The following is a 15,729-nucleotide window of genomic DNA, read 5'->3' as shown; positions in this document are numbered from 1 at the left end:
AAAAAATCTACTGATTTCTTTTAAGCACTGAAATAATTCTTAAATGGAGGGACGTATCAAAGGGAAAGGAAGACATTATCTTTACTAATAGATGTTGACTATGCACAGCTGCAATTATGATAAAAACATTAATCTGGGTTGGGGATATAGCTTAGTGGTAGAGCATTTGCTTAGTATGCATAAAGCCCTGAGTTAGTTCCCCGGCACTGAAAAACTTGTGGTAAAACTAGTGGAAAGCTGCTGGGCACAGTGGTGGCCACCAGTAATATCAGCTACTTTGACTAAGGATACTGAGACAGGAGATTGCAAGTTCAAGGTCAACCTGGGCAACTTAGCTAGATGCTGTCTCAAAATGAAAAACAGAAAGGGCTGAGGATATAACTCAGTGGTAGAGCACCCTGGGTTAAATTCCCAGTACTGGAAAAAACAAAAACAAAACAAGAACAAAAATAAAAACAGGCAAGTTAATGAATATGAGTAGCTATAAAAGAAAACAAAAAAAGCACTCCCTGTGTCTTTTTGGGAGTACCTAATAAACTAAGAGCTTAAGTTGATCTCAGTGAGCAAATAAATATCGTAAGTCTTTAAAATTTGGATAAGGCAAAATTTAAATTATCAAATTAAAAAAGTGTTCTATAATTCAACAAGCCCCCAGTTTTTATTTTGTTTAAGCAAAAGAATTTTAGCCAAGATTTTTGATTTCAACTCTTTGCCAAAGATGACAAGTGTATAGTGATTTGTGCCAGAGGCAGCACTAGTCTTTGGTAAGGACCTCCAACAGCTGGTACATATTTACTGAACAAGTATATCCATGATACTTTACAGACACTATAGAGAATGTAGGCTATAAATATAATTTATATTACAAGAATTTATAATTTAAAATTAGATATAAGAATAAAACAGAAAAGTCACCAAAGCAGATTAAATGGAAAATAATCATTTTCATGAAGTATTTCCTTTTATATTTTGTGGAATGCTTTATTGATGTGGATTAGATTCAGATTTTCAACAATGGCTGTTATGGTAGTCTCAATCATTTATCCTCTACTTCCAATCATACCATTAATTTTCTGAGCAATTATCTGAAGTACAAATACTGGAAGGCATATTTTTCATTTATTTTTTAGTATTTCTACAACATCTATTGCTGATCTTTGAAACAGCAAAGCAAAATATATCAATAGTATCCTAATATCACTCAGAGAAACATTAAATTATTGATCAGAAGATTATTAGAAACCTGTCCTGAAACTAGCATAGCAATAGGAGTTACCTTTTCAATTTCAGATATAGGCTTTTCTATTCTGTAATCCCCATGAGTTCTTGTGAGAGGCAGGTTAGCTATAAAATGTAATTCCCTCTTTTATCCTGCATCTTCTAGCAAATTCTGGGTCACAGAACTACATTTTGTCACTTTTAAAGACCCATTCTTACTGAGAACCATGGCCCAAACAGAGCTAATGGCAACAGAGGCCTCGGAGCTTTACCACAGGAACTGGAGATGAGTTTGGCTCAATACCTGTCCTCTTAAAATTTACTTTACATTCCTGTTTAAGACCAATTGTTGAATAAAGAAGCTTATTTTTTCTCTATGTTCAATGCCTCCAATTCCTCTACATTTGCCCTTCTCTCTACTGACTGCTCTTGTCAATGTCACTGAAAGGCTACATTGCAGAGGGCAAAAGTTAATTTTCAGCACTCACATCATATGCATATTACCTGATCTATCAGTCTCAAGACACCATTGATCACTTCCTCTTTCTAAAATACTCCTTTACTTGGCTTCCAGGACACCTTATTCTTGTTTTCCTCTCATTTCATGGATCCTTCTCAGTATCTTTAGCTGGTTCCAACTCAACCACCTGCCTTAATATTGGCATGCTTAGGGCTCAGTTCCTGGACCACTTCTCTACACTAATTCCTTTGATGATCTCATTCACTCATGACCTTAAATGCTATTTATATGCTGAGGACTCCCACATTTATAGCTGTAGTCTGAGCTCATCCCTGGAACAAGCTGAACTTGTATATCCAACTGACTATTCAACATTTCCACTTGGATATCTACCAGTTATATAAAAAAATGTTGAAAACTGAACTTAGAAATCCTTATATATCCTCTCCCTACCAAAACAAACAAACAAAAAAACTACCAAAAAATTCTGTTGTCTAGGCAATCTTTCTTCTTTCTACAAATGATAAATGTCCTTCTAGCTGCTCATGCTTAAAGTCTTAAGCCTTCTCCTCTCTTGCCACAATTAAGAGATCTACTAAATCCTGTCAATTCTACTTTCAAGTTCTGTCTAGATTTGACTACTTCTACTAACTTGCACTGGCACTATCCTGGTACTATCATCTCTTCCTTGGATTACTGCAAAAGTTAACTCTGCTTCTGCCCATGCCTCCCAGGCTATTTTTAATAAGGGAGTTCCAATGAATCTAAATTGAGATTATGTCATTCCTCTACTCAAAACCTTTCAATGCTTTCCCATTTTACTAGGAAGAAAAACAAGAATCCTTACAATGGTTTACAAGGTCCTAACTGATCTTGCCTCACTACTTTGCTGACATTGGCTACTATAGGCTGAGCATCCCTTATCTAAAATGCTTGTGATCAGAAGTGTTTTGGATTTTAAAGTTTTTCAGATTTTGAAATATTTTCCAATTTTACCAGCTAAGAATCCCTAATCTAAAATCTTAAATGCTCCAAAAGATTTTGGAGTATTACAAATTTCCAGGATAGGGATGCTCAACCTGTACTATGTATCAGTTGTGTCTACTTGACTCCAAATGAACCACAAAGGCCTCCTTGATGTTTCCTGCATAGACCAGGCTTGCCCCACTTCAATGTTTAAGGACTTGCTGTGCCCTTTGGCCAAACACCTCCTTCAGCTATTGCTGAAAAGCCACTTTCTCAACTAGGCCTTCCCTGTTCTACTAAAAATCAACCCTCCCTATCCCCTTACTGCCTATTTATCCCCTTATTTTCCACTGAACCTATCACCTCTGATATACTTTGTATTTCACTCATATATTTCTTTACTATCTCTTTGCACCCCATCCCATGCAGGCTCCATGAAGGCAGGGTTTTTGTTTATTTTGTACACCACTATATTCTCATGGTCCAGAATAGTGTGTGTTAGGTGTTCAACAAATATTTGTGGAGTTGAATGGAACACAGGACAAAACATAAAATTCAAACCTCATTTAACAGAAAAATATAAAGTGGAAAGACAGAAGAGATATAGAAAAGATATTTACAGCACACACAAAAGACAAAGAACATATAAAAAAACATTTACGAATCATAAGAAAAAGACAAACAATAGAAAAAAACTGGTCAAAGGTATGAATAAGCAACTCAAGAACATAAAACTAATAAAGTCAATAAGATTAAGAAGAAAAATGTTAAAACTCATTATTAATCAGGGCAATGAGAATTAAACCACATTGATATATAAGTTATCTGTAGGAAGGGCAAAAAGGAAAGTTCTCATAATATCAAAATTTTATGGGCTGGGAATATAGCTCAGTTGGTAGAGTGCTTGCCTTGCAAGCACAAGGACCTGGGTTCAATCCTCAGCACTGCAATAAATAAATAAATAAATAAATAAATAAAATAAAAAAATAAAATTTATCTAGAACACAGAGTTAGAATTCTCACATATTTTACTTGAATGTATATTGGTACTATTAATTTGGAAATCAGTCCAACCAAAAATGTTAGAATGTGTACATAATCAGGAATTCCAACTCCAGGTATATTTTCTAGAGAAAGACTTAACACATATGCATAGGAGATACCCGTAAGACTGTGATTTGCAGGTTTTTAGCTACGTTTGGAAATTGGAAACAACCTACATTTTTGTCTCCCCAACACCTCAACACACAAAATTATGGTATACTATACAATCACATACTATACAACAGTTACAATAAGTAATTTCAAAATCATAATGTTGAGCAAAGGAGTAAATTATATAATTGTACATATTTTATCCACATAAAATTTCAAAACATGTAAAACAGTATTATCTACAGATACAAATACATGTGTATTTATATGGAAACATGCAAGGAGAGGTTAAGAACACTGTTCACCACTGGGGAGGTAAAAGAATATGTAAGAAAAGTAGACAGTAGTTCTTCAAATTACAATTTTTGTAGTTAAGAAAAAAATCATATTGAGTAGTAGATCCATGGTAGGATTGTTATATTTTCTATGATACTGTACATATTTGCAATTATTTATAATAAAAGGTATTAAAAAGGAATACTTTGAATCTAGTGAGACTACTAATTTTCTTTCTTAATTTCAGACTCTATGACTTTCGGGTTTTTAAAAAAATTTTGGGGAAAAAAATCCCCCCAAACTCCAAACTTCCTGATTTCAAAATTTACACTAATTAACGAACTATAGAAATGATCCCTGAAAGTATAGTCTTTTTACACTAATTAAGAGAGTATGGTACTAGCATAAAGAAAGACATAAATCAGCGGGACAGAACTGAGGGTCCAAAAATATACCCATAGGTCACCTGCTTTTTTTTGGTGGTAGTAAGGATTGAACCCACAACCTGGAGCATGCTAGGCAAGTGCTCAATCACTGAGTTACATCCCCAGCCCAGGTCACCTGATTTTTGATATGGATCCCGACACAGTTCAATGGGAAAAAATGTCTTTTCAACAATAGTTCTAAGATAACTGGATATCTGCAAGCAAAGAAATAAAGCTGGATACCTACCCCTCACACCATACACAAAAATAAGCTCAAAATGGATCATACCCATAAAAAAAGAGCTTGGGTTAGATGATTTTTTCTAGCAACAATAATTATGGTTACATGGAAAGAAAAAAATTCATTTAATTAACCACTGAGCCACATTCCCAGCCCTTTTAAAAAAATCTTATTAGAGACAAGTTCTCACTGATTTGCTAAGAGCCTTGCTAAGTTGCTGAGACTGGCTTTGAACTCATGATCCTCCTGCCTCAGTCTCCTAAGCCGCTGGGATTACAGGTGTGTACCACTGTGTCCGGCTCATTCCATAAGCATTTAATTACTTATCTACTCTGGTAGTCATTACACTATTGCTGGGCAAGTTGTATATTGTAAAATACTTGTCTTTTAAGGATTTCTCAATCTAACGGTCAGACAGAAAAAATTCAAATGATAAAATAAGTAAAGGCATAGAGGTAAATATATTCTTATGGTTACCATGGTTTTGACTACTACCTATACATAACAACTCTTGCCAAATTCCAGAACAATATCCAACTGCTATTGAAAGCTCACTTTGGTAGTGAATTGTATTTATTCCTTGCCCTTTCTCACCCTTAAGAGTTAATAACAGTAAGTCTAATGTGACTGAGAAATAAGTCCATGAGACATAAAGATGATCCAAATATTTAATTTTTAAAAATTTTATTATTTGTTAATTTTAGATATACACGACAGTAGAATGTATTTTGGCATATTATACACACATGGAGTATAACTTATGCTAATTAGGATCCTATTCTTGTGGTTATACACGATGCAGAGTTAACCTGGTCGTGTATTCAAATACAAGGTAAGGAAAGTTATGTCTGATTAATTCTACTGTTCTTTCTATTCCCCTTCCATCTCCCTTCCCTTCCTTCCCCTTTGTCTAGTTCAATGGACTTCTACTCTTCCCCTCTCCACCCTCCCTTGTTGTGGATTAGCATACACATTATCAGAGAGAACATTTGGTCTTTGGTTTTTTGGGACCAAAAAACCACAACACTGCATGATATTCTCCAGTTCCATCCATTTACTGGCAAATGCCAATAAGTTTTAGAATTTTATCATTTTGGAATCTTAACATGGTACCTATCCCAATTTATTGATACCATCCTGTGATCAAGGACAATATGATTTTAGAGCAAAACATCTATTAAGTGAGCTAAATGAAGATCATCATAGATTTGTGTCTAGTTCTGCTCCCTTGCTCTCAATTTAAAAACTTTGATTTTTCTAAGACTTTTGGATTTTAGAATCCAAAGAGATTACCACTCTACTCTTAATTAAGATATCCTATAACAATGAAGTTCAACTGATTCCAATTTTCCTTCAAATATACTTTATTCTCATGACTTAATTTAAGCTCTCATCTTCATTTATCTGAATTACAAGGTTTCATACTTCTAATTTATTTTTTGCAAATCTCTCATTGATACTTATTAAAATGCAAATCTGATTGCACCTACATTCTTCAATGGTATTCTAATGTTTTTAGGATGCAGCTTGAATTTCTCACAAGATTTACAAAACCACTTACACATGACTTGGCCCTCTTTACCTCTTTTGGCTCATCTTTGACCATGTTGATTACACTGCTCGTAGAATTTAATTCTGAGCTTTTACACATGCTGCTCCCTTTGCCTAGTTCCTTCTCCTACCTTAGAGCTTGAATATTACCTCCTAAGAAAGTGCATTTTTGACCATGTTACCATGGCCAAAAGTAAATTCTAAGAAAGTAACATTTAATCAATATGTAAAACAGAAGAAGGAACTACTAATATAGTGGTGAATGGCATCAGGGAATCCTGTAAACATCCTGAGATTGCTGAGAAAAAGTGGTGTTCTTTCATTTGGAGATAACCTCTGTGGCTTAACCAAAGTAAATGGGAGTGGGGGAGTGGCATGAAATGAAAGAGGGACTAGATTAAGCACAGTGTTAATTATGAAACTGAATTTTATGTTCATGATATTAAAGTTTTAGAAAGGTTTTAAGTTGGGAATTGACATTAATTTATACTTTAAGGTCATGCTTCTAATTCAATGGAAAATGCATTGGAAGAGAAAAAGAGGGTCAATAAGGAGTCTGGTTAGGAGTCTACCAGTGGTCCATGTGAAAGATAACTACAGTGATGGTGGCAAATATGGAGAAATACAAACTAATATAATATATACTATACACACACACACACACACACACACATACACACACATATATATATTCTGGACGTTACTGAAGTGTTTCTGAAAGCATGCTGTACGTAATGGTATGATGATTTGGGGTTTATTAGAAGGACTTTACCTAGAATATCAAATCAGTGATTTAATGAATATTATTACTTGGGATAGGCTGAGCTGATTAAAATAAGTAAAAATACAAACTAGGTGATATCAATATATGGCAAAAACCACAAAATAGTATGTGATACACTGTTAATGGACATGATGAAAGGGTAAAGGAATGGGAAGAATAAAAAAATGTTTTTCAGTGTTGTGGCCTGAACAACTGGGTACACAGCAATGATATAAAGAAGAGTTGAATTAGGCCTGGGAGAGCTAAAGTTCAACTGTGGATAATTTGTCTGGGAAATTGGGGAAATGTCTAACTTGAGACTTGTTAAATGGGAAGCAAAATACCATGTGGTTCAGAGGGGAGTCTGGCATGAAGGTAATAATTGCTATGGTACTTAAATCCATGGGAATGGGTAAGATTACTTAGGAAGAAATTAAGGAGAAAAAAGGGTCAGAACCAAGTCCTAAGAAATCCTCGAATTCAGAGGTCACATGGAAGAAAAGTTAGAAAATGAGACCCACGCTTGGAAGAGGAAAACCAGAAAAATGGGAAGTCAGGAAGTCAAAGAGAAGGTAAAGGTTAAGTGTGTTAAATTTGCTGAGAAGGCCTATAAAACAGTAGGAAAACGAATATCCACTGGTTTGAAATGTATAACATCTTTGGTGACCCTGACCGAAGTTTTAATGAAGCAGTCGAATCAAACTGGAGCAGGTTAAAGAGAAAACAATATGGAGAAATAACCAATAAGTGAATTACTCATACCTAAAGGCAGTCCTTTAAAATTCATCTTTTCTGTTTCATTTCTGATGGTAAACCTACTAGTTAAAACCAGTGATTCTGCTGGGCATGGTGGTGGTACATACCTGTAATCCCAGTGGCTTGGGAGGCTGATGCAGGAGGATTTAGAGTTCAAAGCCAGCCTCAGCAAATTAACCAGGTGCTGAGCAACTCAGACCCTGTCTCTAAATAAAATGCAAAATAGGGCTGGGGACATGGCTTAGTAGTTGAGTGTCCCTGAATTCAATCCTCGGTACCAAAAAAACAAAAACAAAAACAAACAAACAAAAAAAACCACACACACACACACACACACACACACACACACACAAATGATTCTTGTAAACCACACATCACAGTACTGAGAAAGATGTCTGTCAATGCATCTATTTTGGTGACTTGCAGTACTCTGTCAGTCTATGTAATCAGTAAATAAAGGCAAATGACTCATATTTAACCAAAGGATTTAGTAGTGTTTTTACTTATTCAATTTTTGACAAAAGATCTTAAAAATTACTTTTGTAGGCAGAGCAGTGCAGTATGATATGGAAGATAAATGTGGTGTCTGGTTTGAGGCTAGCCTTTTGAGTATCACTAGCTGGCATGTATGTGAGTGTAATGGAATAAGTTCATATTGCCACCTGGCTAATTCAAAATGGAAAGCTAAAGTACTTGCCAAAAAAGAACCTCACAATTTCAAGACCTCAATTAGAGTTAGATCAACAACATCTGATTAGCAAGCATCTAAACATATGTATAGGGACAGTAGCAGGCTAGAAGTTTCAGAATTATTTGAGCAGCTTTAAAAAACAGATCCTTAAGCCTCAACCATGGATATTCTGATCCAGTCTATCTGCATTTCTAAAAAGTTCCCCAGGATTTCTGATATACAACATGACTGCAGAAGTTGGTACTGAAAAATCCCAAACTTATAGGTGATAATCTGTTGCTTAGGTAACAAGGTAGAGGTATAGAATTGTGAAATTTTAGTACTTGGACTTTAAGAGGACACTAAGATGAAACTCTTCATTTTTTTTTTTTTTTCCAGTTAGGAAAATTAAGAGTTCTGAGTAGTTCCGACATAGATACATCTTTTACCTTCCAGTTCTGCCATGGTGCTTGTTCTTTAGTTAACTTATAAGTAATAGGTGCTTACTTTAAACAGATGCATTTAAATTTGCCAAAAAGCACTTTTTTTTTTTTTTTTTTGTACTTTACTATATCCTGTTATAGTAGTCAAAGCTGGAACTTGTGGATGCTTGCTGAAAGAAGAAGGAAATGTGCATTCTAAGTTTCTTCACAGCTGAGGGGCTATCTCTATAAAGCTTCCCCAGGTCTTAGTGATCACAGAGGATAAAGACAACAGCTTTTAAATTACTCCCATATTTATTACACAGGAAAGAGCTGATATACTATGTGTGAAAGCAGGACCACACAGAAGGTTAAAAAAAAAAAAAAAAGTACTAAAAGAGCTACTCTTGAAGTCACTGAGTCAGGTTATAGTTTCTAGGTAATGGGTATCTGTGAGAACTGAAAAGTTGCTTCAGGGACAAATGGAGAGAAAAAATAGTCCACCTCCTGTTTAGGGTGTGAGCTAATCTCACAGCTGCCAACCTGACAGTAATTCCTGCTTACTATTTATAACCTAAGTATAAAATGACAAAATGTGCAATGCAAATTAAGCAATCTAAAGGTCCAAAATTGAGTCCAGTAGGTAAAATTCAAAACTTTATTACTATGAAATAGGACAAGGCTGTGCAAAATAAATACATAAATGGCATAAAGAATTTAAGTATGTTAAACAATCAGAGTGCCAAACTAAGACAAAATGCTAAAAAGCAGAACAATTTCAAAGGCTAAAATGTAAAGAGTAAAAGTCCAGGGAGAATAGGGACCCAACTTAAAAAAGTTAAAGTCAGAGAAACACAACCATAAAATAGTCATGAGCTAAAGGAATTCCAAAAATTGAATAAAAACTAGAAAAATTAGAGAAAATAAGATTAAAAGAGTTTGTTAAAAAATTAAACTGCTTAAGTGTTCATCAACAGATGAATGGAAAAATGTAACTTGTATATATAATAGAATATTTTCCTACAAACATGAATGAAGTTCTTATAATGCTCTGATATGGATGAATCCTGAAAACATTAGGCTAAAATAAAACAAACATAAAAGTACATATGCATATTATATTGTTCTACTTGTATGATATATGTAGAAAAGGCAAATTTATAAAAACAGAAAGTAGATTAGAGGTACTAAAGGCTAACAGAAAAGAAGAATGGGCAATTACTGCTTAATGGGTGCATTTTTTGGGGCGATGACAGGGTTTTGCAAGTAGTGGTAAAAATTGTACGACATTATGAATATAATTAATGCCACTGATTTGTAAACCTAAAAACGGCTAAACTGGCAAAGAGAAAGCCAAAACAGATTAAAAGTCATTATGCAAAACAATTAAACCCCAAAATTGATTAATCATAAAATTGCCAAAATGCTACAAGAATACCACCCCCAAATGTAATTTAAGGAAACTAAGGCACATTAAGTAAAAGGTAAAGGATGTTTGCCAAAGAGGCAGCAGCATCAATAGGTAGCTTCATTTCAAAGAAGTAGGATGATCATATCATTTAAGATCTTAGCCAGGACACTTCTGAGACGTAAGGGGACTATTAATAATCACAGGGGACAACAGGTAGAGAGTGGTACTATTCTAAACAAACTGGGATATGTGGTCTACATTGGCAGGCACATTAAAGAAGTCTTGAGCTGAATAATTTTTTTGTAAATGTACATTTTTTTGGTTACAGTTCTATAGAGATATGTACATATTCTTTTACACTTACAGATAACTGAGACTGAAAATTTTAAAAATCAAGATAGAATAACTTCAGTTGGTAGAGCGCTTGCCTTGCGTGCACAAGGCCCTGGGTTTGATCCCCAGCATGGGGGGGGGGATAGAATAACTGAGAAAATTAGTAGCTCCAATACACTATCCATTATTTTAAAACTAAAGTTAAATCTTATTGACCCACATACAGGTTAACTTAAATAGTCCATACCTTACATGAGAAGCTCCGACTTGGAATGTTTCTTGCTAACTTTGATATCTTGGGTTTATTCTGCAGACACTTGGTTAGGTGACATTTTTTCAATTTTATTGTACTGTAATAATGATCAGCGAAGTTACAGTGATTCAAATGCTGTTTCTGCATGCATTTCCCAAGGTGAGGAATACTATACTTCAAAGCTTGGAGAAATAATTTGGTCTTCTGCTGCATGATATCAGTCCCTGGTTTATGCTCCCTTTGGGGCTGCCAGGACATGAATGATTTAGTAGTGGATTCATAGGCATCTAAGATAACCAGATCTTATCCCTCTCTTTCAGGAAAATGTACCCCTTTGGTTATGAATATCTGCAGACTGCAGATAACTTTGGTTAAATAAATTTAAAAAACTTGTGTAAGTTAGTTTCATTCAGATCATACTTCTTGACAGAAGTGACTTAAAAGTTTCATTTTAAAAAGGTCCATTTTATTAGTCTTTAGCTATGCAACACTAATTCTGGTACACATAGAGGCAAACTAAAAAAAAACAGAAAACAGAATAAAATAAACATTTGCAAATAAGCACAGTCTTAATGGAGTATCTCAGGAACTCTGAGGGATTTAACAAGCAAAATGGAATGAACCTCATATAATTCTGAATATATCTTTGGTATATATGTTGGGGATCACTAGGAATAACCCAACAACTTAATAATGAAGGGGAGATTAATATTTGTTGAGTGTTGGCTATGTGCCAGATACTTTTGTCTAATGTAATATATGAACTTGATAAAGTAGCTGTAATGATGCTCATTTTACGGATGAGCAAACTGTGGCTCTGGAAGGTTTAAGCAACTGCCTCAGTTCACTCCAACAGAAAGTTGTATAGCAAAAAGCCCAATGTGGTTTGGCTCCAGATTTTGGACATAAACTGCAAGACTTTAACTCTGAAAGGGCATTTTGATTTTTAATTAAAAATAAAAACACTGCAAAGATGCACAGATAAAACGTGAGACCTCACTGGTTTCTGCTGGTAGTTAGGCTCTTTTTAGCCTTGATAGCTAGTTAAGCAGTTAAAAGTCAAAGACCTGGGTTCAGGTTTTGGACCCTGCACTTAACCAGTTCTGGGCCTCAGTATCTTCATCTGCAAAACTAAAATAATGGCACTTTCTGGGGTTATGAACAATGACGCAATCAATGTTAAGACCTAAGTGTCTGGCACGTAATAACCACTCAACGAAAGGTAGTTAATTTTACTAGCACAGGAGTAATCTAGGTATGTTGCACGTAATCATGGAATTGTCCTACAAAAAGTCCCTGTTGTCATGGGTAGAACACTGCGTCAGATTCACCACAGATCTCACCAGCGATGACGACCCCTCCCCCCTTAGTCTCCTTCTATGTCGCAGCAAAATAACGGTCAAGTGGGGATAGGGAGGCAGCAGCCGACGATAACAAAAAAGAAAAAGGCCCCTAAATCACCGTATTTGTCCTCACAGCCTCAATCCAGCACATCCTTCATTTGCACGGAGCAACAGTATGCAAGGCTAGGGATAGGGGTGGAGAAGACAATGGGTGTTCTCAGGGGGGTACCTATTCGTTTTCCCCGTGCAATATTCCATCCTGGGATGTGACAATCTCGGTGCAAGAGGGAGTGGTACCAGTGACCACGCAGTGAAAAGACACGGGTCAAAAAAGGGGGACAAGGGAACTGAGCGGTGGTTGGGTGGGGGGCGGGAAGGGATTTCGGAAAAGACCCCCAGCACACCCCCTCCCCCAATACGTACGCAGATTGAAAGACAGTCCCGCTCTAGACAGAAACGAGTGAAGACAGGAGGATAACCTGAAGTTCTCAGGGAGAAGCAAGAGTCACCTCAGCCGCGTCCACCCGAAGTCTGCGCTCTGCAACCCGCAGATCTACAACCTACCCAGAGCCGCCCAGAGCTGGTTTGCAGCACGCCGATCTACGTAACCCCAATCCAGCACGAGGACTACGCACATTTCGCCATCTTTATTGTGGTTATGGATGTTCTCTTCTCCTCCTGGCCTCTTTAGTCTTGAAAAATATGATCCTTTTGGGTCTGCGCTAACCTTTTGCACTTAAGACGAAGCAGGATAGAAGAAAAGAATTAGAACAGCACCCCACTAGTTCAGCCACAACTACCTCACGTTCTGGTTTGCCCTCACTCAAGATGGCCACCAGCGAAATGGTGCAATGACGTGACATCGCTGCCCTGGTTGCCAAGGAGACGTGAATACCGGAAATGCGGAATTCGGGGAGGGCGCGCGCGCGCGCAAGAACTGTAGGCAACGGCCTCGGCGTCACAGGTCCTGACAGGGAAGAAGTTGGCAGGTCCTGACAGGGGAGAGCTGTGGCGGCATCACCTCCGCGTACAGACTGTTCCAGTGGGATGGAATCGCTAGTCGTGGACGCCGGGACCAGCGAGACTGAGCTAGCCCCTGGTGGGAGTGTGGTTGTTGGCCGCACTACTTCGGAGCCTGCAGTCTCGACGCCCCTGGGAGCCGCCCGGTGGAAGCTCCTGCGGCAGGTAAGCAAAAGCCCGCTCGCCTCACCTCTGTCTCTGGCCACTCCCCTCGGAGGTACCTGGCGAGCGGACTGGCACCCCGAGTTACCTCTCAGTTTGCCGGGAGCCACTTGAGAAGCGTCCTCTTGCTTCACCTAAGCGTCCCACCAAAAAAAGAATCTGATGGGGTTGGGGGGGTAGCGGGTCTGGCATGGCTGAGCTCCCGGAAAACTCGAAGTAGGAGACCCCCTGTTAGACGTTTGTCGGACGGCGTGGGGGGCTGTACCTGCTCGCCGGTCTGATCCGTGGGACCGCAGCTCCCCACCGCGCACGGCTCCTCTCCTGCTTCTGCTTTGCCGCCTTCCCCACGGTTCTTTTTGCTTCTTAACTCCCAGCTTGAAACTCGTCACCGATTCCCAGTCTGCGCCCCTTGTCCCTAAGCCTCTCGGAGAGTAGCGTGGTCGCCTGTGTTGGTACGGTGACACCACTCGCATTGCCTTGGTTCCTTGCGTCGAGCGGAGTGTAAAGAGACCAGGAAGAGCTGGCTGTCTTTCTCCCTCTCTCACCGCGATGTGAAAGGCACAGTGTGAAATGATGAGCGGTGTTGGTGTCCGGGGTGTACTTGGAGTGTGTGGCTTGGTTTGTTAGACCACGGTGTCTTCTAGTACTTGAGAGTTGCCGCTGTTCCTTACCACTTCACTCTTGTGCAGCTTTGACGGGAATTCTGATTTGTGCTCGCTGACACTCTTTCCAAACTCCTGAGGTTTCCTGCAGAAAACTTTACCCGAGTAAGCTTTCCACTTCTGAGTCTTGTATTTGGAGAAGAGTTTTCCAGCTATCCCTTCTTACTTGAAATGGTGTTTTTAGTAGTTCTTGGATTTTTTTTTTTGGAGTCATGCAGTGGTCTTATAGTATTGTTATGACATAACTCGTTAGCATTAAGATCATTTCTTTTTCTTTTTAAGCCTTTTGACTTTTGACAGTCTTTCCAGAGCGTTAACATTTTGGTTTTGTTGTAATGTTGTAAATGGTATTGTAGGACAACAAAATGAATATCCTTACAGATCATTGTCATGGGAACTGTCTATAAATCAAGTGAATTTTTTTTTTTTTTGCACCTGTATTGAACCCAGGGGCCCTTAACCACTGAGTTATATCCCTAGTCCTTTTCATGTTTATTTTGTGAGGTAATTTGCCTCACTAAATTGCTGAGTGTGGCCTTAGCTGAGCCTGGCCAGGAGCTTGTGATCCTTCTGCCTCAGCCTCCCTAGTCACTGGAGCCACCACCCTGTAGGAAATGTTTCTTAAAATAGAATTATCAAAGTAGTAAATAAAAGCCTTAAGTTATTAAAAAAAATATATATACAGATATATATATGTATCTGTATATATATATATATTTTTTTTTTAGCATTCTAAAAATCTAAAAATTTTTGATCTGAAAATCTAAATGCTCCAAAATTTGAAACATTTTTTAGCACTGATATGAGCCACAGTGGAAAGTTCCACACCTGACTTCGTGGAATGTGTAGCAGTCAAAATGCAGGTACACTAAATATATTGTATAGAATTATCTTTAGTCTATGTTTATAAGGTTAATATGAAATGTAAATGAGTTTTGTGTTTAGATTTTGGTTCCATCCCAAAGATAGCTCATATATATGCAAATATTCCAAAAATTCAAAAGAATCTCAAGCATTTAGTTCAAAACATTTTGGGTAAGGGATTCATTTTCATTTTCCCTCTCCCTCTTTCTGTACACATACATATTTTTCTTTTGTTTTGTTTTTTAGGTAGACACTGTCTTTTGTTGCTTTGCAACATGACTTCAGTAGTTCTTAGTATAGTAAAACCCTAGTTGACCAGCACTTATGTTTATTCTGAATTGCTGTCTAAATCAAAACAGTGACAAGTTTCAACTGTGGCTGCCATTTGAACTCTGCACATTTTTACATTTAATGGTATACATGTGCCTACTTAGAGTCTTTTAATCTTTACTACATGGTCAATGACTGCTCGTCTTCCACACCTCCCCTCTACTGCAACACCCCACAAAGGTCCCCTACCTCCCTCTATCCCACTCTCTCATTCACTCACTCACTCACTCTGCTAGGGAATCCCTTTATTGTTTCACGATTATCTAATAGAATCTTTCCTACTAGAATGGAAGTTCTCCCTGGGGATAGATGATATGTTATTAATCTCCATTAACAGCTCCTAGCTAGTTGGTTTTAATGGATTATGTTAAGAGCTTGTGGAAAGTATCAGATTCAGTACAGTCTTTAAGTGACCCAAAGCCCTGAATCCTTAGTGCAGTGTATTTGT

The 15,729-nt window shown here is 37.5% G+C and overlaps 2 protein-coding genes across 8 annotated transcripts in view; one reads left to right on the top strand and one right to left on the bottom strand.

Annotated features, from left to right (window-relative positions):
• The window catches only part of Prepl (prolyl endopeptidase like), a 37,212-nt gene extending 24,283 nt beyond the window's left edge, over window positions 1–12,929 (bottom strand). The window contains exons 1-2 of one of the 5 annotated variants that reach the window (XM_047522760.1): window positions 12,667–12,929; window positions 10,895–11,146 (exon numbers count right to left, since the gene is read on the bottom strand). In XM_047522760.1, coding sequence (XP_047378716.1) covers window positions 10,895–11,113 — 219 coding nt within the window. In that variant the 5' untranslated portion in view covers window positions 11,114–11,146; window positions 12,667–12,929. The remainder of the gene's footprint in view (window positions 1–10,894; window positions 11,147–12,666) is intronic. The other 4 variants (XM_047522759.1, XM_047522762.1, XM_047522761.1 and 1 more) reach the window with 4 other exon arrangements.
• Window positions 12,857–15,729, top strand: part of Camkmt (calmodulin-lysine N-methyltransferase) — a 398,047-nt gene continuing 395,174 nt past the window's right edge. Inside the window, exon 1 of one of the 3 annotated variants that reach the window (XR_007104678.1) lies at window positions 12,857–13,428. Coding sequence is in view for 2 of the 3 variants with exons in the window: in XM_047522765.1 (XP_047378721.1) it covers window positions 13,291–13,428 (138 nt within the window). In the remaining variant the exon portion in view is untranslated. The remainder of the gene's footprint in view (window positions 13,429–15,729) is intronic. The other 2 variants (XM_047522765.1, XM_047522764.1) reach the window with 2 other exon arrangements.

The sequence above is a fragment of the Sciurus carolinensis genome, chromosome 13 (assembly GCF_902686445.1).
Source record: "Sciurus carolinensis chromosome 13, mSciCar1.2, whole genome shotgun sequence".
Lineage (NCBI taxonomy): Eukaryota > Metazoa > Chordata > Mammalia > Rodentia > Sciuridae > Sciurus > Sciurus carolinensis.
This window is presented reverse-complemented; position numbering and strand designations above follow the sequence as displayed.